We start from the raw sequence: 26209 nt of genomic DNA, 5'->3' as shown, positions 1-26209 counted from the left end.
TTAAAATGCATGGAGGCTAGAAGAAACCCAAGAGGGGAGGATTTGAACAGTCGCTGATGATCGCGTTTCTGTCTTGATTGCGAGGGCAGGCTTTGTGCGTGCGTGTGCACAGGTGCGTGCACGTGCGGCTTTGCCGCCTTCGAGGACAAAGACTAATTGGCTCTTTAAAGCGCAGAAACAGAATCAGGACCATGGTTCCGGCTAAACTTTGTGACTGTGAGAGCGTGTCAGCGTACAAATAAAAATTGCTGCCAGATGAACAAAGAGATGATTACCGTATTTATCGGACTATAAGGTGCACTTAAAATCCTTTCATTTTCTCAAAACTCGACAGTGCGCCTTATAACCCGGTGCGCCTGACATACGGAATCATTTTGGTTGTGCTTACCGACCTCGAAGCTATTTTATTTGGTACATGGTGAAATGATAAGTGTGACTCGTAGATGGCAGTCACACATAAGAGATACGTGTAGACTGCAATATGATGGCAGTCGCACATAAGAGATATGTGTAGACTGCAATATGACTCAAGTAAACAACGCCAACATTTTATATGTTCCATAGAAAATATAGAACATTACACACGGCACTCAAAAATCTATCAAAATGTTTTAGAACAACTTTGGCAAGCTATGAAGCCTGATGGGTTGTACTGTGCTTCAACATACAAGTATTATTATGGTGTGTGTATAATCATGTAAGACATTTTTGTTTTACAATATTATGCAAAAGCAACTTTTTTTACCTTCTGGTACCTGCTGATCTGTATTTGGAATCTGCATAAGTCCTGAAAAATTGCGCGCCTCCGCCTTTGTAGTCCGTGCCGACACCGTAGTCGATAAGCTTCTTCTTTTTTTCTATTTTCTTGTTATGGGACATTCATCCTCCGCTGTTGCCATCCATCCATCCATCCATCCATCCATCTTCTTCCGCTTATCCGAGGTCGGGTCGCGGGGGCAGCAGCCTAAGCAGGGAAGCCCAGACTTCCCTCTCCCCAGCCACTTCGTCTAGCTCCTCCCGGGGGATCCCGAGGCGTTCCCAGGCCAGCCGGGAGAGATAGTCTTCCCAACGTGTCCTGGGTCTTCCTCGTGGCCTCCTACCGGTCGGACGTGCCCGAAACACCTCCCTCGGGTGGCATCCTGACCAGATGCCCGAACCACCTCATCTGGCTCCTCTCGATGTGTACGAGCAGCGGCTTTACTTTGAGCTCCCCCCGGATGACAGAGCTTCTCACCCTATCTCTAAGGGAGAGCCCTGCCACCCGGCGGAGGAAACTCATTTCGGCCGCTTGTACCCGTGATCTTGTCCTTTCGGTCATGACCCAAAGCTCATGACCATAGGGGAGGATGGGAACGTAGATCGACCGGTAAATCGAGAGCTTTGCCTTCCGGCTCTGCTCCTTCTTCACCACAACGGATCGATACAGAGTCCGCATTACTGAAGACGCCGCACCGATCCGCCTGTCGATCTCACGATCCACTCTTCCCTCACTCGTGAACAAGACTCCGAGGTACTTGAACTCCTCCACTTGGGGCAAGATCTCCTCCCCAACCCGGAGATGGCACTCCACCCTTTTCCTGGGCGAGAACCATGGACTCGGACTTGGAGGTGCTGATTCCCATCCCAGTCGCTTCACACTCGGCTGCGAACCGATCCAGTGAGAGCTGAAGATCCCGGCCAGATGAAGCCATCAGGACCACATAATCTGCAAAAAGCAGAGACCTAATCCTGCAGCCACCAAACCGGATCCGCTCAACGCCCTGACTGCGCCTAGAAATTCTGTCCATAAAGGTTATGAACAGAATCGGTGACAAAGGGCAGCCCTGGCGCAGTCCAACCCTCACTGGAAACGGGTCCGACTTACTGCCGGCAATGTGGACCAAGCTCTGACACTGATCATACAGGGAGCGAACCGCCACAATAAGACAGTCCGTTACCCCATACTCTCTGAGCACTCCCCACAGGACTTCCCGGAGTACACAGTCGAATGCCTTCTCCAAGTCCACAAAGCACATGTAGACTGGTTGGGCAAACTCCCATGCACCCTCAAGGACCCTGCCGAGAGTATAGAGCTGGTCCACAGTTCCACGACCAGGACGAAAAAAACACTGTTCCTCCTGAATCCGAGGTTCGACTATCCGGCGTAGCCTCCTCTCCAGTACACCTGAATAGACCTTACCGGGAAGGCTGTTGCCATTTCTAATATAAAGTAGTGTAAAGTTTTTACTTATATCTGAGAGTTCTGGTCGGACGGTTTTTCACGGAACACATTTCCGGCCTTGTTGTTACACTAGTGAGCCACGGATGAGAAGATGCTGCTCTGTTATTGATTGAAGTAAAGTCTGAATGTCATTAAAACAGTTAGCTCCATCTTTTGACACTTCTTCCACTCCCGTCCTTGCACGCTACACCGCTACAACAAAGATGACGGAGAAAAGACGGTACCGAAGTTGAGCCACGTAAATAAGACCGCCCACAAAACAGCGCATCCTGAAGCTACGGTCAGAAAGACAGTTTGTCGCTACATCTGTAAGTGCAAGTTAAAACTCTACTATGTAAGGCAAAAGCCATTTATCAACAACATAATCCATGCAACATTTTGACCAAAGAACCACTATTACATGTTATGTAGTGTTTTCAACTTGGGAAAAAAAAAAAAAAAGACTCCTTATATATGAAAAAAAGATTGAAAATAGACCATTCATCGCCAGTGCGCCTTATAATCCGGTGTGCCCTGTGGTCCGGAAAATACGGTATATATTTTTTTACATAAACTGTAAAAAAAAATATTGAAATTTTACTTTAAAAACTGGCAGTTCAATCACCAGAATTTTACAGTAAAATCAGTGGGTTTTTTACAGCATATAAAAAAATGTAATAAATGCAATGAATGGAAAAACAATACCACTGTTTTTAGCGGTAAAATTCAAGAAACAGGCCTGCCAGTTTGTTTGTTTTTACCGTAAAATATGGTTGTTTTAATGTTTTTTTTTAATGTTTTAGTGTCTTACTGTATATAGAAAAAAAACAGTGCCAAAGTTGATTTTACGGTAAAAAAACTAAATTTAACCGTAAAATCTGTTGTCAATTTTACAGCCTATGCTTTGATTTATAGTTTGTTTTGAAATCATAAGTCAATCAGATATTTAAGTACAGTATTTATCTTTATTTTAACAAAAAAATATTTTTGGAATACATGATAATATAATATTTTGATTTTGATAATATTGAATTTTAAAATACATGCAATTGCATGCTGTACATGATTTTTAATGTCAAATGGGAAAGAACAAACATATTTAGTAAGAAAAAAATGAAGCATTTTATTAACGCATATTATTTCCAGGCTTTCGCGGGCCACATAAAATAATGTGGCAGGGAAGATTTGGCCCCTAGGCCTTGCGTTTAACTCCTGTGTGCTAGATGAACAAATGCATGATTATGTTATCCCATATTGTTGCAAAATAAGTGCTTTGGAAACTGTCTCGGTGTTTAAACGCTTTCTCAAACGCTACTTAAAAAAAGAAAATGCACACATTTTGTCCAAAGCTAATACTTTTTGGGTTTGTTTTTTTTCTATGAAATTTTATGGCACACAAAATAGTAATTTAAACACTTCAATAGTATGAATAAAGTGAAATAAATATACAAAACTCTAAACCAGTGAAGTTGGCACGTTGTGTGAATGGTAAATACAAACAGAATACAATTACGGTTTATGTGACATCACCCGAGTTCACTTCCTGTTAAAAGGACCTTTGTTTGTTTCAACTTGACACTGTGAACTTTGTATCTATCACTTTGTATAAAGACAGCACATCCTTTATGTTCAATGTTAGTTCTGCATCTTAGTAGTTCGTACAAGTTTAAATTAGGGAATGTGGTTTCGAAATGGGGAAAGACGTTAATGTCTCTTGTTTTCATGTTAGCATCTAAGTTAGTAATTAGCAAGCTAAAACTCTTAGCTATTAATCACGGTTTTACAATCATTTTAATCTAATAAGGTAATACTAACAGTCGGGTGTTTTACAGTGGGTATTACTACCATTTATGTGCATGTAGTACAAACGCCCATCTGGGTGTTGTTGATAAATAGCTTTCGCTTTGCATAGTAGAGTTTTAACTTGCACGTACAGATGTAGCGACCAACTATAGTTACTGAGAGTGGTTTTCTGAAGTGTACCTGAGCACATGTGGTGATATCCTTTACACACTGATGTCGCTTTTTGATGCCTCTTGCAACAAGGCGTGCACACGGCGGTTATCGAGGCTGGCAAACTTATCCTGGTTCATTTTCATTATCAAATATCGGCCCAGGTCTACATGTACACTTTGTCAAATCCACGTTTGACATAAGTCATCGGTTATCCGTAATGAAAAGTACAATATTGTGCATTCCTGGTGATGAATTCATACAATGTTAAACACATTGTCACAATGATTAGAGCAACAGACATGGAATATGCAGCATTTTACAGTACTTGAAGTCAGCACACATTGTCACAATGATTAGAGCAACAGACATGGAATATGCAGCATTTTACAGTACCGGTACTTGAAGTCAGCACAGGTACCATCATGGCACCCAGTTACACACTAATGACCACATTTTCAGACACAATATGTGAGAGGACACTCACAGCGAGGGGAACATAGGCTGCAATGGTGATCTTGGCACTGAGGTGAACGTTGCCATGGATATAGCTGACCAAGAGAGTGGTGTAGCCGGGGGCGAGGGCTTTGGCTTTCACCCCGCTGCAGTGTCCCACACCTGGAGCCAGGCCACCTGTGGCGCACACAAATAAGGGTTAGGAGACCCATGAAATCAGCACAATGGAATTGTGCAAATACCCTCTTATCTCCTTATCTTGATTCATTCCTGCTTACTTTTCCAATGATTGAAAACACGAAAACATGATGCAAGGCCCATTAAACAGAATATTACAGACTCATTTTGACGTGTATCGCTATAGGCCTTTTTTTGTAACAACTACTACAGAACTACATTAGCAGATGCAATATATATGTGATACCAGGATTTGGCATTCAAAACATCATTAGTGAACTCGATAGTAATATTTTTTAAATTCTTTTAAGAATAAAACATCTCTCTTTGTCAATAAGTCACACCAAATATGTTTTCATATCTGACAGGTCAGTTTCTTGACTTTTTGTGAGAATTATTCCCTGGTCTGCTCATACCCCCCACCCCTGTCAAAACTTTTATTTTTCCTGTTTTTGTCCGTCTTTCCTGGTGTCTTCCCAGTCTCGTTTTGTTTGTATCGGTTACTGCAGCGATGGATTCGCACAACAAGCCTCCGTCCAAGTGTGGGCTCATTAATGGAGCTCTCAGCATTTCATGTTCCGTGAGTCCAATAAACAACAACATGACAGATATGGATGACTAATAGGAGACTTATTAGTGTGGGTGTTGTTGATAAATGGCTCTGGCTTAGCATAGTAGAGTTTTAACTTGCACTTACAGATGTAGCGACCAACTGATGTCGCTTTTTGATGCAGTTTCGCCTGAGGGATCGAAGGTCATGTTGGTTTTCGGCCTTGCCGCTTACATGCAGTGATATTTCACCAGATTCTCTGAACCTTTTGATGATATTACAGACCGTAGATGGTGAAATCCCTGAATTCCTTGAATAGCTGGTTGAGAAATGTTGTTCTTATACTGTTGGGACAATTTTCTCATGCATTTGTTCACAAAGTGGTGACCCTCGCCCCATCCTTTTTTGTGAATGACTGAGCATTTCATGGAAGCTGCTTTTATACCCAATCATGGCACCCACCTCTTCACCTGTGGGATGTTCCAAATAAGTGTTTGATGAGCATTCCTCAACTTTCTCAGTCTTTTTTGCCACTTGTGCCAGCTTTTTTGAAACATGTTGCAGGCATCAAATTCCAAATGAGCTAATATTTGCAAAAAATAAAAAAAGGTTTCCAGTTCGAACGTTAAGTATCTTGTCTTTGCAGTCTATTCAATTGAATATAGGTTGAAAATGATTTGCAAATCATTGTATTCTGTTTTTATTTACCATTTACACAACGTGCCAACTTCACTGGTTTTGGGTTTTGTAAATGTTGACAATATTTCAGGGTTTTTCATGTAATAAATCCATAAAGTGTTATAAAATTGTATAAAATGGAGTATATAAGTTATTTTGATGTAGAGAAATGTCATATTTTTACAAATTTTCCCAGGAGATTTGCCTTATTTTGAAATAAAATGTTGATGTTCCTCTTAGACCAGGGGTCGGCAACCCGCGGCTCCGGAGCAGCATGCGGCTCTTTGATCACTCTGATGCGGCTCAGCAGCTTACTTGCTGAACCCCCCGATTTTCCCGTGAGACTTCCGGATTTCAGTTTCTCTCGCAGAAAACTCCCCCGGGATTAATATTCACCGATTTTCACCCTTACAGCTATAATAAAAGCGTACCATGATGGTACAACATTGGCGCCTTCTACAATGTATATTAACAGCGTGCTAGCCCAACATTTGTTATACAATATACATCTTCTGCTTCCACAAGTACGTGACAGCAAGGCATACTTGGTCAACAGCCACACAGGTTACACTGACGGTGACCATATAAAACAACTTTAACACTCTTACTAATAATGCACCACACTTTGAACCAAAACCAAACAAGAATGACAAACACATTTCGGGAGAACATCTGCACCTTAACACAACATAAACACAACAGAACAAACACCCAGAATCCCATGCAGCCCTGACTCTTCCGGGCTATATTATACACCCCTGCTACCACCAAACCCCGCCCCCACCCCAACCCTGCTCCGTCACACATCAACCCCCCCACCCCCTCTCTATGCGTCGGTTGAGGTGGGCGGGGTTTGGTAGCGGGGGTGTATAATGTATCCCGGAAGAGTTAGGGCTGCATGGGATTCTGGGTATTTGTCCTGTTGTGTTTATGTTGTGTTAAGGTGCAGATGTTCTCCCGAAATGTGTTTGTCATTCTTGTTTGGTGTGGGTTCACAGTGTGGCGCATTATTAGTAAGAGTGTTAAAAAAAAATTTATACTGCCACCGTCAGTGTAACCTGTGTGGTTGTTGAACAAGTATGTGTTGCTGTCACCTACGTGAGCAGGCAAAAGCCACATACAACGTGAGGCTGATCAGGCACGCTGTTTATGGTGGGTACTATATGCTGTACAAACACAGCACGAATGACGCTGACAAGCGCCATTCAGTTAAAACCCGCGTGCCGCACCAGCTTTCAAATCCCAAAGAAAGGTGTGGGCACCCCTGGTTTATACATAGCGCAAAGCAAAAAAAGTCTTTATATACAGTGTTATTTCATTTAAAATTTCATAAATTTTTTGCGGCTCCCATAGTTTTCTATAATTTGTGAAACTGGTCAAAATGGCTCTTTGACTGATAAAGGTTGCCGACCCCTGTCTTAGACACACGTAATAAAGGTGTTTGATGTTTTTTGTTGATAAATTGAACAACATTAAACATTACGTCACTACTGGTCCCACCTTTACTAAAAAATCATGTTAAAAAACTACTTAAAGCCTTATCCAGATGTTTGCTGACATACAATATTCATTTTTAAATAACTTTTACTGCAAATGAATGTTGCTTATCGGCCTCCTTGACTACTAAAAATCGGTATCGGCACTGAAAAAACGTATCGGTTGGTCTCTATCCAATGTGTAACTAAAATGTGAGGCAATACTTTTACTTTGCAGCCAGATTGTGCTTCATTGTCGGAGGTGTTGGTAGAAAAAGCAACATGAATCATTGTTAAATGTTGCTAAATGACCTTTCTCTGTTGCAGTTGGCATTATGTCTGCTATGTGAGTGAAGAAAAGAAAATGATCAATGAATGACTCCATGAGTGAAGTACTGCTGGCCAACAATCACCTTCCAGCTGCTGAAAGATGCCTTGACTCTCCTCATCAACCTGCAGGTCAAAGTGGGAGCAGTCGCTCAACATGACGCGCTCCAGCCCCTCCTCCTCCAGCAGGCCAAATATCCTGAGGGGCAGATCCAGAGTCAGGCCCACCCGGGCTTCCACTTGGCAGGGAGCAAAGTCCATGGCCACGGGTTCAACCACGTACACCTAAAATAAATAAATATAAATATATATCATTTCTCTTATCAGGGGCGACCAAACAGACTGAAAAGTGCAAAGGATGTTTTTTTTTACTTTCAAAACCAGTACAATACATAGATTTTTTTGAAAGGAAAAAAAACAGTCTTTCAACTTTGTGGTATTAGCGTCAACAAAGGAGTAGGAAAAAGCAGAGCTTATTTATTACAACCCCTTTTCCATTTCATTTCATAGGAATTACTAAAACATTTGTCTACTTTCTGTACAGTTCTCATGAACTGTTTCTCAGAATTCCTCTTTCTACTTTGTAAATATTTCAACAGTTTCTAAAGTGGATCATTATGTTACATTAGAGGGGTGACCAAACTACAGCCCGCGGGCTGAGTGCGACTCGCCGGAGTCCTCAGTGTGGCTTGTGAGGGATCGCAAGTTTAGCATGAAGATTGGCCCAGGGGGCGTTTTAGCCTACCGTATTTTTCCGACTATAAGGCGCACTTTCATTTTCTCTGCTGTCACGCCAAATTTCTTACCCCTACAACAGGGGTCGGCAACCCGCGGCTCTTTAGCGCCGCCCTAGTGGCTCTCTGGAGCTTTTTCAGAAATGTATGAAAAATGGAAAAGATGAGGGGAAAAAAATCTATTTTTTGTTTTACTATAGCTTCTGTAAGAGGACAAACATGACACAAACCTCCCTAATTGTTATAAAGCACACTGTTTATATTAAACATGCTTCACTGATTCGAGTATTTGGCGAGCGCCGTTTTGTCCTACTAATTTTGGCGGTCCTTGAACTCACCGTAGTTTGTTTACATGTCTAACTTTCTCCGACTTTCGAGGACGTGTTTTATGCCACTTCTTTTTCTGTCTCATGTTGTCCACCAAACTTTTAAGGTTGTGCATGAAAGGTGAGTTTTGTTGATGTTATTGACTTGTTGGAGTGCTAATCAGACATATTTGGTCACTGCATGACTGCAAGCTAATCGATGCTAACATGCTATTTAGGCTAGCTATATGTACATATTGCATCATAATGCCTCATTTGTAGCTATATTTGAGGTAATTTAGTTTCCTTTAAGTCCTCTTAATTCAATTTATATCTCATGACACACTATCTGTATGTGATATGGCTTTTAATTTTTTGCCGCTCCAGACAGATTTTTTTTTGTATTTTTGGTCCAATATGGCTCTTTCAACATTTTGGGTTGCCGACCCCTCCCCCATTTACTTCCGGGGTCATTTCCTCTTACTTACGTCATTTCCTCTTACGTCATTGACAGCGATCGATAGAATCCAAATCTCCTGAAAATGGTGGTGTCACTGAATGACATTTGTCTTTATCTTTCCCAGGGGACTTATGTCAAACACCAGCAGGCTTCGAAAAATTCCAGGCGGAGTGTTAGGGAAAATTCCAGGCGGAGTGTTAGGGCCGCTGCTGGGAACTTCTGTCTTCGTGGTAACGTGCAAAAAATATTAATTAATATATAATACTGTTAAATGTCTGTACTTTAAATCAACATTATTGTTGAAACCATTTCACTAATATTAATTAATATATAATACTGTTAAATGTCTGTACTTTAAATCAGTGGTTCTCAACCTTTTTTCAGTGATGTACCCCCTGTGAACATTTTTTTAATTCAAGTACCCCCTAATCAGAGCAAAGCATTTTTGGTTGAAAAAAGGAGATAAATAATTAAAATACAGCTCTATGTCATCAGTTTCTGATTTATTAAATTGTATAACAGTGCAAAATATTGCTCATTTGTAGTGGTCGTTCTTGAACAATTTGCAAAAAAAGATATAAAAATAACTAAAAACTTGTTGAAAAATAAACAAGTGATTCAATTATAAATAAAGATTTCTACACATAGAAGTAATCATCAACTTAAAGTGCCCTCTTTGGGGATTGTAATAGAGATCCATCTGGATTCATGAACTTAATTCTTAACATTTCTTCACAAAAAAAGGAATCTTTAACATCAATATTTATGGAACATGTCCACAAAAAATCTAGCTGTCGACACTGAATATTGCATTGTTGCATTGTAATGAATGGAATAGCCTACTTGATTTGATGTTCAGTTTATGAACTTACATTCATATTTTGTTGAAGTATTATTCAATAAATATATTTATAAAGGATTTTTGAATTGTTGCTATTTTTAGAATATTTAAAAAAAAAATCTCACGTACCCCTTGGCATACCTTCAAGTACCCCCAGGGGTACGCGTACCCCCATTTGAGAACCACTGCTTTAAATCAACATTATTGTTGAAACCATTTCACTACAATATTGTGTGTGCTGCTGTCCTGTGTCAAAGCCGAAGTGTTATCGATCGCTGTCAATGGCGTAAGAGGAAATGGCCCCGGAAGTAAATGGGGGAGGGGGGGGGGGGGGGGGGGGGGTTTGTAGGGGGAAGAAATTTGGCGTGACAGCGCCTTATAACCCGGTGCGCCTAATGTACGGAATCATTTTGGTTGTGCTTACCGACCTCGAAGCTATTTAATTTGGTACATGGTGTAATGATAAGTCTGACCAGTAGATGGCAGTCACACATAAGAGATACGTGTAGACTGCAGTATGATGGCAGTCACACATAAAAGATACGTGTAGACTGCAATATGACTCAAGTAAACACCACCAAAATTGTACATGTTCCATTGAAAATATAGAACATTACACACGGCGCTCAAAAATCTATCAAAATGTTTTAGTACGACTTTGGTAAGCTATGAAGCCGCGCCACTTGATGGATTGTACTGTGCTTCAACATACAAGTATTATTATGGTGTGTGTATAATGTAAGACATTATCTGGCGTTTCGTTTCGCATTATTATGCAAAACCAACTTGTCTTACCTTCTGGTACCTGTTGATCTATATTTGGGATCTGCATAAGTCCTGAAAATTTGCACGAGTGCGCCATTTTAGTCCGTGGAAACACTGTAGTCGATAAGCTTCTTCTTTTTCACTATCTTCTTGTTATGGGACATCCATCCTCGACTGTTGCCATTTCTAATATACGGTAGTGTAAAGTTCTTATTTATATCTCTCAGTAAACTCACCATGAAAGCGCTAAAACATACCGGTGTAGTGAGTTTACATTATTCACCCAAGGAACTTTAGTAGTAGTCGGTTTTTCACAGGACACATTTCCGGCTTTGTTATTGCACTAGAGCAGGGGTGCTCATTACGTCGATCGCAAGCTACCGGTCGATCGCGGAGGGTGTGTCAGTCGATCGCCAGCCAGGCATTAAAAAAATAGTCCTAAAAATGAGCGATCATAAATCTTCACTATGACGTCACTTTCGTCACTTGATTGACATTCACGGCACCCGAGGGTCTTCTGAGATGACGCTGGCTGCTGCTCATTAAAATTACCAACAGGAAGGCGAGAAACACTTTATTTCAACAGACTCTGGCGCCGTACCTGTCGTCAAAACTCCAAAGACCGACTGCACAGTTGCACAATAAAAGCTCTGCTTCATCCTGCCTGCGCTAACAAAATAAGAGTCTCAGAAAGCTGGCGTGCACAAGCTAGCAAGCTACGGAGTTTGCAGACAATGTATTTCTTGTAAAGTGTATACAAAGGAGTACGGAAGCTGGATAAATAAGATGCCAAAAACCAACCACTTTCATGTGGTATTGGACAGAAAGGAGGACTTTTTTTCTCCTCCATTCGAAAATGCGGACGTTATCCGCACCACTGTCTGATTCCATACCTGCCAACTTTTGAAATCAGAAAAACCTAGTAGCCAGGGTCCAGGGGCCGCAGGCCCCGGTAGGTCCAGGACAAAGTCCTGGTGGGGGGTTCAGGGGGGCGAGCCCGACGCAAAATGATTATTAGCATTCAGACAGGTTAAAATGTTGCTAAAACCATCACTTTTCTATCAGTCACAGTGACTTTTCAAAACAAAAATATTACAGCAAAAATCATATGGGTTGATTGACATGTTTATTCTGTAAGCTAACTTCAATAGTTTGAAATTATTTTGACAGTTAATGCCAGTTATCCTGTCAACCTTTCACAAGACTTCAATTTGTTAATTGAAAGTATAAACAGTATAAACACTTTTTACAGTAAACAAATGGTAAAAGAGTACTAAACAATTCCAAAAATTGGTGTCATTATTAACTTTCTGTCCAAGCTTGTATAATCTACTGCCTTGTTCAATTGTAAAAAATATTCTGTGCCTAAAATTCACATTTCTATCACAATTATCATACTGTAAACATGGTAAGCTAACTTCATTAAAACTAATAGTCCTGTCAATAGCATGGAATTACAATTCAAATGTAGTTTTTTTGTAAGCCTTTCAAAAGAATTCAAAATATGAAAAATTAATGAAAATTAATTTAAGCCATCAGACACTTGAAAAGTGGCACATCACATCTCTAATGTAATCATTTTAACTTTTCAACAGAAATAGCACTGCAAAAATATTAAGGACATACTTCTGTATTTTGGTAGTTATGCTGTCAACATTTAACAAGATTTCTTCAACTTGGACTTGAAAGCATAAATAGTATAAACACTTTTAACAGTATAACAGTACTAAACAATTCCAATAGATAACATTGGTGTCATTACCTTTTTGTGGTTTTTACATCGCTAATTCCTCCGTGTCCGATCGAAAAATCTTGTCTGCACAAGGTGCAATTCGCGTAGTTTTCACCCTTTTTGGAACGGATAATTATTCCCGGATAGGCTTTTGAATATTCTTCACAGAATGACTGCAGTTTTCTTTTCGGTTTAAGACTCGTTTGCGATTTTTCTCCGGCTGATTCCATGATTGTTCGCTCGTTTGGAAACAATGGCAACTGGTGCCTCGTGCTTGGCAGCGGTGCTATAAATAGCCTCGCGCATGGCATTCGGAATGGCTCGATAGGAAGTTACGGGAAGCAGTGTCGATTGTCATTGTTGTTACGCGATTTCGTGAATAAAACTTAAAAAAAAAAAAAATAATTTAATTAATGAAAAACCGTATTTTTTATCACTGCAACCGTAACCCGAAATAGGTTGATGAAAACCGTACTAATTACGGGAAAACCGAAGTAGTTGGCAGGTATGTGATTCTAATCAATGCAAGTCATCAGAATCAGGTAATACACCAACTTATATTCTTGTCTTCATGAAAGAAATGAATCTATATGTGTTAAACATGCTTGTATTATCATTAAACACTTTTAACTTATTAACAATATTAACTATATGTGTTAGACATGCTTGTATTATCTTTAAACACCTTTAACTTATTAACAATATTAACTATGTGTTAAACATGCTTGTATTATCTATAAACACCTTCAAACTGTTAACAATATTAACTATATGTATTAAACATTCTTGAATTATCATTAAACACCTTTAATTTAATAACAATATTAACTATATGTGTTAAACATCATTGCATTATCATTAAACACCTTTACCTTGTTAACAAAAACATATATTTCATAAATAAGTAAATATAAATGATATATATGAATAAGGTAGATCCCCACGACTTGATCAATTGAAAAGTAGCTCGCCTGCAGAAAAAGTGTGAGCACCCCTGCACTAGTGTATCACGGATGAGGAGATGCTGCTCCGGTATTGATTGAAGTTAAGTCTGAATGTCATTAAAACAGTTAGCTTCATCTTTTGATACTTCTTCCACTCCCGTCCTTGCACGCTACACCACTACAACAAAGATGACGGGAAGACGACGCTGCCAAAGGTGAGTCACGTAAATAGGACCGCCCACAAATCGGCGCATCCTGAAGCGACTGTTAGAAAGCAACTTGAAGATGATCTGTAAAACATCATCTATGCAACATTTTGACCAAAGAACCACCATTACATGTTATGTAGACGACAAGGAAGTGTTTTCCATTCAGAAAAAATATATATAATATGACTCCTTTAATGCGCCTTATAATCTGGTGCGCCCTACGGTCCGGAAAATACGGTACTCAATAAACAACACTAAACACTAAAAATGAAAGGAAATCCCAGGGACCAACAACAGGACCATTCTACCATTTTAGGACATTAATGTAAAATTCCTAGTCTTTCCTAAGTTCTGAATAGAACTTGCCGGTTTTGTGTCATCCCCGGGCCCTGGCTGTGTTGAAATGGTACTGGCCCTTTAATAAAAAAACATTTTTGAAAATGTAATTGTGGAGGGAGGAGTGGCCAGCGCGCCTGCAGGAGCAAAGGTCACCGCCTCTGTCTATGGTGCTGAGGACGAGCACCATCGGCGAGACACAGCTGGCAGGTGATTAGATTTCACAGGTGGTACGTGTTAATCTAATCATCTGTTGTCTTTAACAGTAAGCGGCCGGGAGCAGGAGGGGAGAGAGGATACGGACGTGGCTGAAAAGTCGCGTCCTGCTCGAGAGAACACTTGTGATAGAATCTATGTACGTTAAAACTTTGTTCAACCTTGCACGGCTGGCTCCTGTGAAGTGTGTGTAGGTCGCTTCCGAGCGGTTCCACTGAGAGTAGCGACCTCCACAGTAATAAAAATAAATCATTAGTGTTTCTTAACCATAGGGCCAAAGCCTATCATTTGACAATGTTGTCAACTGTAAGTAGGTTAGATATGATTATTAAAAAACGATTAAAAATGAAGAGTAAGATAACTAATTCAGTGTTAAGGTTTGAGTGGGCCCCAGAGTCAAAAAGGCTGAGTGGTCATACCTTCATCTGTCCAAAGTGGAGTGGGTTGCGCAGATCATGAGCATAGACCACACTAACACCGATGTCGCTGACCGTGGTCATCACGCCTTTGACCGTCACTGTGGCCACAGCCGTGTTGGAGGAAGACCAGCTGAAGTTTCCACTGCCGCCTGTTGCCTATCACAGTATGGAGGAAAAACAGTCCGAGGAACTGTATGAAGGCTAACTGGCAACATGCGCCTCACACATACTGATGAACCGTACCTTAATTGTGTACTGATAAGCGCCCACCCTGGGTTGCCATGGGAATGTGAGAATGCTGGGAGTCAGAACTATGGCTTGATACATTTCCACATCCTGTTCATTGTGGACCGGGTTGACCAGCATGTGGACCCTTCCCCTCTAAACAGAAGACAGAAAAGGATGTAGCTGCGGAGGTGGACAGAAGGTCACGTGAAGGCACTCACTTCATCCACCACAGCTCTTAAGGTGGCATCAAAGAGGGTCAGGCCTTCTTTTAGAGCTTTGACACGGTGATAGGATCCATTCAGGGAGGAATGCAGGATTTCAAAGTGATCCAGAGGGAAAACCGAGTCAATGCGGATATTCTGCCAAAAAACAAGAGCGACGTCATTAGGTTTGCTTCCACCGACAATGGATTCAAAAGAAGCCAAAAGGACAGAAACACTGTCCTGTGTAAAGAAAGTGTGCAGTATGGAAACAAAACAACCGCTGTAAGAACGACCGATTAGCAGCGCCGATATTTGGCATTTGGACTTATGTCGTATCGGCCTTTTTTTTTCTTCTTTTTTTTTACAACTACAACAGAACTACATCAGCAGATACAATCAATACACAATCACACCAGTGTTTAATATTTAAAACTACATCAGCAGATACAATATATACATACACAATCATACCAGTGTTTAGTATTTAAAACTACATCAGCAGATACAATATATACACAATCATACCAGTGTTTAGTATTTAAAACTACATCAGCAGATACAATATATACGTACACAATCATACCAGTGTTTAGTATTTAAAACTACATCAGCAGATACAATATATACACAATCATACCAGTGTTTAGTATTTAAAACTACATCAGCAGATACAATATATACGTACACAATCATACCAGTGTTTAGCATTGAAAACTACACCAGCAGATACAATATATACACAATCATACCAACGTTTATTATTTAAAACTACATCAGCAGATACGATATATACACAATCATATCAGTGTTTAGTATTGAAAACTACATCAGCAGATACAATACATTATATACACAATCACACCAGTGTTAAGTATTTAAAACTACATCAGCATATACAATATATACACAATTATACTAGTGTTTAGTATTTCAAACTACATCAGCAGATACAATACAGTATATATACAATCATAACAGTGTTTAGTATTTAAAACTACATCAGCAGATACAATATATACACAATCATACCAGTGTTTAGTATTTAAAACTATATCTCCAGATACAATATATACACAATCATACTAGTGTGTAGTATTTAAAACTACACCAGCAGATACAATATATACACAATCATACCAGTGTTTAGTATTTAAAACTATATCTCCAGATACAATATATACACAATCATACCAGTGTTTAGTATTTAAAACTATATCTCCAGATACAATATATACACAATCATACTAGTGTGTAGTATTTAAAACTACATCAGCAGATACAATATATACACAATCATACCAGTGTTTAGTATTTAAAACTACCGGTACATCTCGAGATACAATATATACTCAATCATACCAGTGTTTAGTATTGAAAACTACATCAGCAGATACAATATATACACAATCATACCAGTGTTTAGTATTTAAAACTATATCTGCAGATACAATATATACACAATCATAATAGTGTGTAGTATTTAAAACTACATCAGCAGATACAATATATACACAATCATACCAGTGTTTAGTATTTAAAACTATATCTCCAGATACAATATATACACAATCATACTAGTGTGTAGTATTTAAAACTACATCAGCAGACACAATATATACACAATCATACCAGTGTTTAGTATTTAAAACTACATCAGCAGATACAATATATACTCAATCATACCAGTGTTTAGTATTTAAAACTATATCTCCAGATACAATGTATACACAATCATACCAGTGTTTAATATTTAAAACTACATCAGCAGATACAATACAGTATATACACAATCATACCAGTGTTTAATATTTAAAACTACATCGGCAGATACAATATATACCCAATCATACCAGTGTTTAGCATTGAAAACTACACCAGCAGATACAATATATACACAATCATACCAACGTTCATTATTTAAAACTACATCAGCAGATACGATATATACACAATCATATCAGTGTTTAGTATTGAAAACTACATCAGCAGATACAATACATTATATACACAATCACACCAGTGTTAAGTATTTAAAACTACATCAGCATATACAATATATACACAATTATACTAGTGTTTAGTATTTCAAACTACATCAGCAGATACAATACAGTATATATACAATCATAACAGTGTTTAGTATTTAAAACTACATCAGCAGATACAATATATACACAATCATACCAGTGTTTAGTATTGAAAACTACATCAGCAGATACAATACATACACAATCATACCAGTGTTTAGTATTTAAAACTATATCTCCAGATACAATATATACACAATCATACTAGTGTGTAGTATTTAAAACTACATCAGCAGATACAATATATACACAATCATACCAGTGTTTAGTATTTAAAACTACATCAGCAGATACAATATATACACAATCATACCAGTGTTTAGTATTTAAAACTATATCTCCAGATACAATATATACACAATCATACTAGTGTGTAGTATTTAAAACTACATCAGCAGATACAATATATACACAATCATACCAGTGTTTAGTATTTAAAACTACATCTCGAGATACAATATATACTCAATCATACCAGTGTTTAGTATTGAAAACTACATCAGCAGATACAATATATACACAATCATACCAGTGTTTAGTATTTAAAACTATATCTCCAGATACAATATATACACAATCATACTAGTGTGTAGTATTTAAAACTACATCAGCAGATACAATATATACACAATCATACCAGTGTTTAGTATTTAAAACTACATCAGCAGATACAATATATACTCAATCATACCAGTGTTTAGTATTTAAAACTATATCTCCAGATACAATGTATACACAATCATACCAGTGTTTAATATTTAAAACTATATCAGCATATACAATACAGTATATACACAATCATACCAGTGTTTAATATTTAAAACTACATCAGCAGATACAATATATACACAATCACACCAGTGTTTAATATTCAAAACTACATCAGCAAATACAATGTATATACAATCATACCAGTGTTTAGTATTGAAAACTACATCAGCAGATACAATACAATATATACACAATCATACCAGTGTTTTGTATTTAAAACTACATCAGCAGATACAATATATACACAATCATGCCAGTGTTTATTATATAAAACTACATCAGCAGATACAATATATACACAATCATACCAGTGTTTAGTATTTAAAACTACATCTCCAGATACAATATATACACAATCATACCAGTGTTTAGTATTTAAAACTACATCCAGTAAGAAATTATGTCTACCATCTTGAAAAATGTCAACTATAATCTACGTGAAAGAGCCCAGAATGTATTTTTTTTCAATGTTGACAATATTTCAGAAGGAAACCTTACAATGTATTAAATCCATAAAGTGTTCAAACATGGTATAAAATGGAGTAGTTGAGTTATTGTGATGTAGAGAAATGTCATATTTAAATGTTGATGCTCCTCTTAGACACACGTAATAAAGGTGTTTGATGTTTTTGTTGACAAATTAAACATCAAACATTATGTCACTAATGGTCCCACATTTTCTGCAAAATAATGTTTAAAAAAACCCAACTTAGTCTTGTCCAGATGTTTACTGACATATGATATTCATCTTTAAATAATATTCTGTACTGCTAACTACCGTATATTTCGGACTATAAGTCGCAGTTTTTTTCATAGTTTGGCCGGGCTTCAGTGCGACTTATATATGTTTTTTTACTTCTATATTATGCATTTTCGGCAGGTGCGACTTATACTCCGAAAAATACGGTACATGTTGTGTTAGAAACTTATTAAAATACTCATCTCACTTACGTCCGAGAGGTACATTTTGTTTCCAGATTTATCGAAGACTTCGATCAGGATATCGTACTCTCGGCCTGTTTCCAGGACCCAACTATCCCCTGGATGGATTTTAAAACCTAAACAAATTAAAACAAGAGATAAAACATTCCATCAAAAATCCTTAGAAAAGAGATCAATGGGAGTGAGGGGACCGACCGAGGTAGGCGGGGTCCACCACAAACAGTGTGCTGTTGGGAAGGCGGAAGAGTCCTTGCATCCGAAGACCTAAGTAGGTACTTGTAAGGAAGAAGAAACCAGCTCAATACTTGCAGTGCATCCGAAAAAGATTTATAATCGCTTCTCTTTTTCCATGTTTTGTTATGTTAGAATGGAATACATTCATTCTTGTCCTCAAAATGCTACACAAAATAACCCATAATGACAATGTAAAAGTTTTTTTATTTTGCAATGTATTGACAGCCTTTGTTCAATACTTTGTCAATGCACTTTTGGCAGAAATTCCAGCCTCAAGTCTTTTTGAATACGATGCCACGAGCTTGGCACACCAATCTTTGGACAGTTTCAACCATTTCTCTTTGCAGCACCTCTCAAGCTCCATCAGGTTGGATGGGAAGTGTTGAATGTCTCTGTACATTGCTGCATTCATCTTAGTCTAGTCAGGGAGATGACCAAGACCATGGTCACTCTGTCAGAGAGGAGAACCTCCTAGAACAGGGGTCGGCAACCCGCGGCTCCGGAGCCGCATGCGGCTCTTTGATCACTCTGATGCGGCTCAGCAGCTTAAATGCTGAACCCCCCAATTTTCCCGTGAGACTTCCGGATTTCAGTGCCTCTCGCAGAAAACTCCCGGGATCAATATTCACCGATTTTCACCCTTACAGATATAATAAGGGCGTGCTATGATGGTACAACATTCGACGCCCTTTACAATCTGTATCAACAGCGTGCCAGCCTAACAATTGTTATACAATATACATCTTCTGCTTGCACACGTACGTGACAGCAAGGCATACTCAACAGCCACACATGTTACACTGACGGTGACCATATAAAACAACTTTAACACTCTTACTAATAATGCGCCACACTTTGAACCAAAACCAAACAAGAATGACAAACACATTTCGGGAGAACATCTGCACCTTAACACAACATAAACACAACAGAACAAACACCCAGAATCCCATGCAGCCCTAACTCTTCCGAGATACTTTATACACCCCTGCTACCACCAAGCCCGCCCCCTCTCTCTCTGTGCGACGGTTGAGGTGGGCGGGGTTTGGTAGCGGGGGTGTATAATGTATCCCGGAAAAGTTAGGGCTGCATGGGATTCTGGGTATTTGTCCTGTTGTGTTTATGTTGTGTTACGGTGCAGATGTTCTCCCGAAATGTGTTTGTCATTCTTGTTTGGTGTGGGTTCACAGTGTGGCGCATTATTAGTAAGAGTGTTAAAGTTTTTTTTATAAAGTTAAAGTTAAAGTTAAAGTACCAATGATTGTCACACACACACTAGGTGTGGCGAGATTATTCTCTGCATTTGACCCATCACCCTTGATCACCCCCTGGGAGGTGAGGGGAGCAGTGGGCAGCAGCGGTGGCCGCGCCCGGGAATCATTTTGGTGATTTAACCCCCAATTCCAACCCTTGATGCTGAGTGCCAAGCAGGGAGGTAATGGGTCCCATTTTTATAGTCTTTGGTATGACTCGAACTTTTGGTTTGAACTCACAACCTACCGATCTCAGGGCGGACACTCTAACCACTAGGCCACTGAGTAGTGTAACCTGTGTGGTTGTTGAGTAAGTATGCCTTGCTGTCACCTATGTGAGCAAGCGGAAGCCCCATACAACATGTAACTGATCAGGCACGCTGGTTGTAGTGAGCGCTATATGTTGTACCATCACGGCGCGCATGACGCTGACAAGCGCTATTCATATAAAACCTGCGTGCCGCACCAGTTTAAAAATTCCATATAAAAGGTGTGGGCAGCGTGTCTGAGACCCCTGATTTATACATAGCACAAAGCAAAAAAAAAACTTTGTATGCAGTGTTATTTCATTTAAAATTTCAAAAGGTTATGCGGCTCCCATTGTTTTCTATAATTTGTGAAACTGGTCAAAATGGCTCTTTGACTGGTAAAGGTTGCCGACCCCTGTCCTAGAAGGACAATCCACCAACCAGGCCTGTGTGGTAGAGTGGCCAGACGGAAGCCATTTCTTAGTCAAAAGTTTGGCAAAATGCACCTGAAAGACTCTCAGACCATGAGAAGCTAAATTCTCATGGTCTAAAGTCTTTGGCGTGAATGTTTGGAGGAAACCAGGCACAGCTCATCACCAGGCCAATACCATCCCTACAGTGAAGCATGGTGGTGACAGGATCATGCTGTGGGGGTGTTTTTTAATCATTAACTGAGAGACTAGTCAAGATGGAGGGAAATATGAATGCAGCAATGTACAGAGACATCCTGTATGAAAACCAACACTTCCCATCCAACCTGATGAAGCTTGAGAGGTGCTGTAAAGAGGAATGAAAGTGCCTAAAGATAAGTGTGCCAAGCTTGTGGCATCGTGTTCAAAAAGACTGGAGGCTGGAATTGCCGCCAAAAGTGCATCAACTAAGTATTGAGCAAAGGCTGTCAATACTTATGTAATTTTAAATTTCAATAAATTTGAAAAAAAATTCACATCGTCATTATGGGGGTATTGTGTGTAGAATTTTGAGGACAAAAATGAATGTATTCCATTGGGAATGAGATAACAAAAAGTGGAAAGAGAGAAGCGATTATTGAGTATTCAGTAGAGATGTCCGATAATATCGGGCTTCCGATATTATTGGGCGATAAATGCTTTAAATTGTAATATCGGAAATTATCGGTATCGGTTTCAAAGTTATCGGTATCGGTTTCAAAAAGTAAAATTTATGACTTTTTAAAACGCCGCTGTGTACACGTACAGAGCGCCAATAAACCTTAAAGGCACTGCCTTTGCGTGCCGGCCCAGACACATAATATCTATGGCTTTTCACACACACAAGTGAATGCCAATGCATACTTGGTCAACAGCCATACAGGTCACACCGAGGGTGGCCGTATAAACAACTTTAACACTGTTACAAATATGCGCCACACTGTGAACCCACACCAAACAAGAATGACAAACACATTTCGGGAGAATATCTGCACCGCAACACAACAGAACAAATACCCAGAACCCCTTGCAGCACTAACTCTTCCGGGACGCTACAATATACATACAACCCCGCCCACCTCAACCTCCTCATGCTCTCTCAGGGAGAGCATGTCCCAAATTCCAACCTGCTGTTTTGAGGCATGTTAAAAAAAAATAATGCACTTTGTGACTTCAATAATAAATATGGCAGTGCCATGTTGGCATTTTTTTCCATAACTGGAGTTGATTTATTTTGGAAAACCTTGTTACATTGTTTAATGCAGTGTTTTTCAACCTTTTTTGAGCCAATGCACATTTTTTTCATTGAAAAAATCCGGAGGCACACCACCAGCAGAAAACTAAATGCAGCCGATATTGACAATAAAAAGTCGTTCTCGCAATTGTTGGATATGAATTCAAACCATAACCAACCATGCATCACAATAGCTCTTGTCTCAAAGTAGGTGTACTGTCACGACCTGTCACATCACGCTATGATTTATTTTGAGTTTGTTGGTGTTTTCCTGTGTGTAGTGATTTAGTTCTTGTCTTGCGCTCCTATTTTGGTGGCTTTTCCTTTTTGTTGGTATTTTCCTGTAGCAGTTTTATGTCTTCCTTTGAGCGATATTCCCTGCACTTGCTTTGTTTTAGCAAACAACGCTACCCTTCTTTGTGGGGACATTGTCGATTGTAATTGTAATTGTCATGTACGGACGTACTTTGTGGACGCCGTCTCTGCTCCACACGCTGCAAGTCTTTGCTGTCGTCCAGCATTTTGTTTTTGTTTACTTTGCAGCCAGATCAGTTTTAGTTTCGTTTTGCATAGCCTTCCTTAAGCTTCAATGCCTTTTCATAGCGGCAATCGCCTTTGGTTTATTTGTGGTTTAAGCTGTTGTCTGCATATTGTGATCACGACAAACCATGTTCTCGACATCGACATCTACGACATTAGCTACTTGCTGCCACCTACCGATATGGAAGAGTATAACATGGTGACTCTGCCGAGCTCTAGAGAACACCGACACTCAACAACGGCACATTATTTGCGGATTATAAATACTGGTTTGCAAAAAATATTTTTAGCCCAAATGGGTGAAATTACATAATTTCCCACGGCACACCAGACAATATCTTACGGCACACTAGTGTGCCGCGGTTGAAAAACATTGGTTTAATGCATCCAGCGGGGCATCACAACAAAATTAGGCATAATAATGTGTTAATTCCACGACTGTATATATCGGTATCGGTTGATATCGGAATCGGTAATTAAGAGTTGGACAATATCGGAAATCGGCAAAAAAGCCATTATCGGACATCTCTCGTATTCAGTATTGATCAAAGGCTCTGAATACTTATGTACATGTCAGGTTTTAGTATTTTTTTTAATTCTTAATACATTTGCAAAATAAAAAAAACCTGCACATTGTCATTGTGGGATATTGTGTGTAGAACTTTGAGGACAAAAATGACTTTATTCCATTTTTGAATAAGCCTGCAAGATAAAATGTGCAAAAGGGCTATGAATACTTTCCAAATGCACGGCTCCACGACACAAGTGAGACAGAAGAGGTCACGGTCTAGTAGCATGAATATTACAAAGGGATACTTTTATGGTCCAGCACCACATTGATGTGTCCCAGTTGCGCAGCTGTAACCGTCGAGGTCCTTTGGTCCAGACGGGCCACGGCAATGTCGGGTTTAGTACCGGGGTCCACCACACTGTTCTGAAGGCGCAGCTCGTACTGATCGCAAGGCATCGACAGCTCTTGAGAGACAAAAAGTTGGCAGAGGAGCTCAAATGTACTCGCATCCTCAAAACACAACCACAATCTTACCGGTTATGGAGCCCTGTCTGATCTTCAGGACCTGGTACCGGATCGAGGTTCCGGCCAGCAGGTAGACGTCATGTGCCGGGCTCAGCAAGATGTTCTCCAAAATCAGCAGTTTCACCTCAGCTGCATGCACGTTCTGCGGCACAGAAAACACATAAATCATGTTCACTAGGGCTGAAACGACGCGTCGACGTAGTCGACGTCATCGGTTACGTAAATACGTCGAGGACGTTTTTGTTCGTCGACGCGTCGCATATTTACGTCACACTACCGTCATGGCGGAGCGCAAAGCAGACGATGCGAGCGGTGCGAGCAAGGGGAAAAAAACACGCCAAAAGTCGTCAAAAGTGTTGGAGTATTTCAATAAACGGCCTAAGAAGAAACGCTACTTTTACTCCGCTACTTTTATCTACATTCAGCTCGCTACTAATTTTTATCGATCTGTTAATGCACGCTTTGTTTGTTTTGGTCTGTCAGACAGACCTTCAAAGTGCCTGCCTTACTGGTGACGTTTCACTTCGTTCCACCAATCAGATGCAGTCACTGGTGACGTTGGACCAATCAAACAGAGCCAGGGGTCACATGACCTGACTTAAACAAGTTGAAACAAGTTATTCGGGTGTTACCATTTAGTGGTCAATTGTACGGAATATGCACTGTACTGTGCAATCTACTAATAAAAGTTCCAATCAATCAATCAATCAAAAGTGTGAAGGAAAAAAGACCGTATTTCAACCGTACACCCCGTCAAAAGCCTAAAGACTGACTGCACAGTTCCTGTCTTCACAATAAAAGTCCCGCTCCATCGCGCCTGCGCTTTCAAAAAAAGAGTCTCCGAAAGCCAGCGCAAACAAGCTAGCAAGCTACGGAGTTTGCCGCCAATGTATTTCTTGTAAAGGGTATAAAAACGAATATGGAAGGTGGACAAATAAGATGCCAAAAAACAACCACTTTCATGTGGTATTAGACAGAAAGGAGGAACTTTTTTTCTCCTCCATTTGAAAACGTGGACGTTACCAGCACTACTGTCTGATTGCAATCAATGCAAGTCATCAGAATCAGGTAATACACCAACTTATATTCTTGTCTTCATGAAAGAAAGGAATCTATATGTTAAACATGCATGTATAATTATTAAAACACCTTTAACATGTACTGTATATATCAATGTATGTATATATATATATATATATATATGATATGTGTGTGTATGTTACTCAGTACTTGAGTAGTTTTTTCACAACATACTTTTTACTTTTACTCAAGTAAATATTTGGGTGACTACTCCTTACTTTTACTTGAGTAATAAATCTCTAAAGTAACAGTACTCTTACTTGAGTACAATTTCTGGCTACTCTACCCACCTCTGCTAATAATGTTGTTGTATGCACACTGTGTCGAGCGGAAATGGCCTATCATAGCAGCACAACGGCAGCGTTCTTGCCATCACCATCAACTAGTCAATCGTCCGCGTGAGTATACGTTGTCATCATTACACAAAAACATGAATGTGTCATTTGTATCTGCGTTGTAAATTCATAAACTAAAGCACCGTTTCGCTCTGAGAGGAGAGTTTGGCGTGCCTGTTCAGTGTTTACAAAGACGCGCTCCTCTTTAACGCTAACGTTAATTAGTTGTGCAAATACCTTTTACAACATTAACAGTTACGTATACTATGTACAAACGAACAATTAACTTTCACTTTAATCATACTATCATTGTTGTGTTATTAAGCAAAATAAGCAAAAGTTTTACTTTTGTTGAAATGTTTACACTGTTGTTACAGAATATTTAGTTTTGCACTTTTTTGTATTGGATGTTTATCTTTATTTTTGCACATTTTAGCAAATAAGCAATACTTTTACTTTTGTTGAAATGTTTACACTGTTGTTACAGAATATTTCCGTTTTGCACTTTTTTGAATTGGATGTTTATCTTTATTTTTGCACATTTTAAAGCAAAATAAGCAATACTTTTACTTTAGAAATGCTTATACTATTGCAGAATATTAAGATTTGCACTGGATGTTTACTTTTATATTTGCACATTAAAAAGCAAATAAGCTACTTTTAATTTTGTTAAATGTTAAAGTTTTAAATGTTTACATTGTTACAGAATATTTTGTCATGTTGTTGTCAATGTTGACTGAGTGGCCATACTTTTTTTTTTGTAAATAAAAGCCATGCCTTTTGAAAAAACTG

General features: G+C 39.3%; 1 protein-coding gene across 2 annotated transcripts in view; it reads right to left on the bottom strand.

Annotated features, from left to right (window-relative positions):
- The window catches only part of nup210 (nucleoporin 210), a 143910-nt gene that overhangs the window by 89686 nt on the left and 28015 nt on the right, over positions 1 to 26209 (bottom strand). For both annotated transcript variants that reach the window (XM_061923652.1, XM_061923662.1), the window contains exons 6-14: positions 24012 to 24144; positions 23783 to 23941; positions 19204 to 19272; positions 19018 to 19124; positions 15224 to 15364; positions 15021 to 15158; positions 14778 to 14933; positions 7903 to 8101; positions 4641 to 4786 (exon numbers count right to left, since the gene is read on the bottom strand). In XM_061923652.1, coding sequence (XP_061779636.1) covers positions 4641 to 4786; positions 7903 to 8101; positions 14778 to 14933; positions 15021 to 15158; positions 15224 to 15364; positions 19018 to 19124; positions 19204 to 19272; positions 23783 to 23941; positions 24012 to 24144 — 1248 coding nt within the window. The remainder of the gene's footprint in view (positions 1 to 4640; positions 4787 to 7902; positions 8102 to 14777; positions 14934 to 15020; positions 15159 to 15223; positions 15365 to 19017; positions 19125 to 19203; positions 19273 to 23782; positions 23942 to 24011; positions 24145 to 26209) is intronic.

The sequence above is a fragment of the Nerophis lumbriciformis genome, linkage group LG01, assembly GCF_033978685.3.
Source record: "Nerophis lumbriciformis linkage group LG01, RoL_Nlum_v2.1, whole genome shotgun sequence".
NCBI lineage: Eukaryota > Metazoa > Chordata > Actinopteri > Syngnathiformes > Syngnathidae > Nerophis > Nerophis lumbriciformis.
This window is presented reverse-complemented; position numbering and strand designations above follow the sequence as displayed.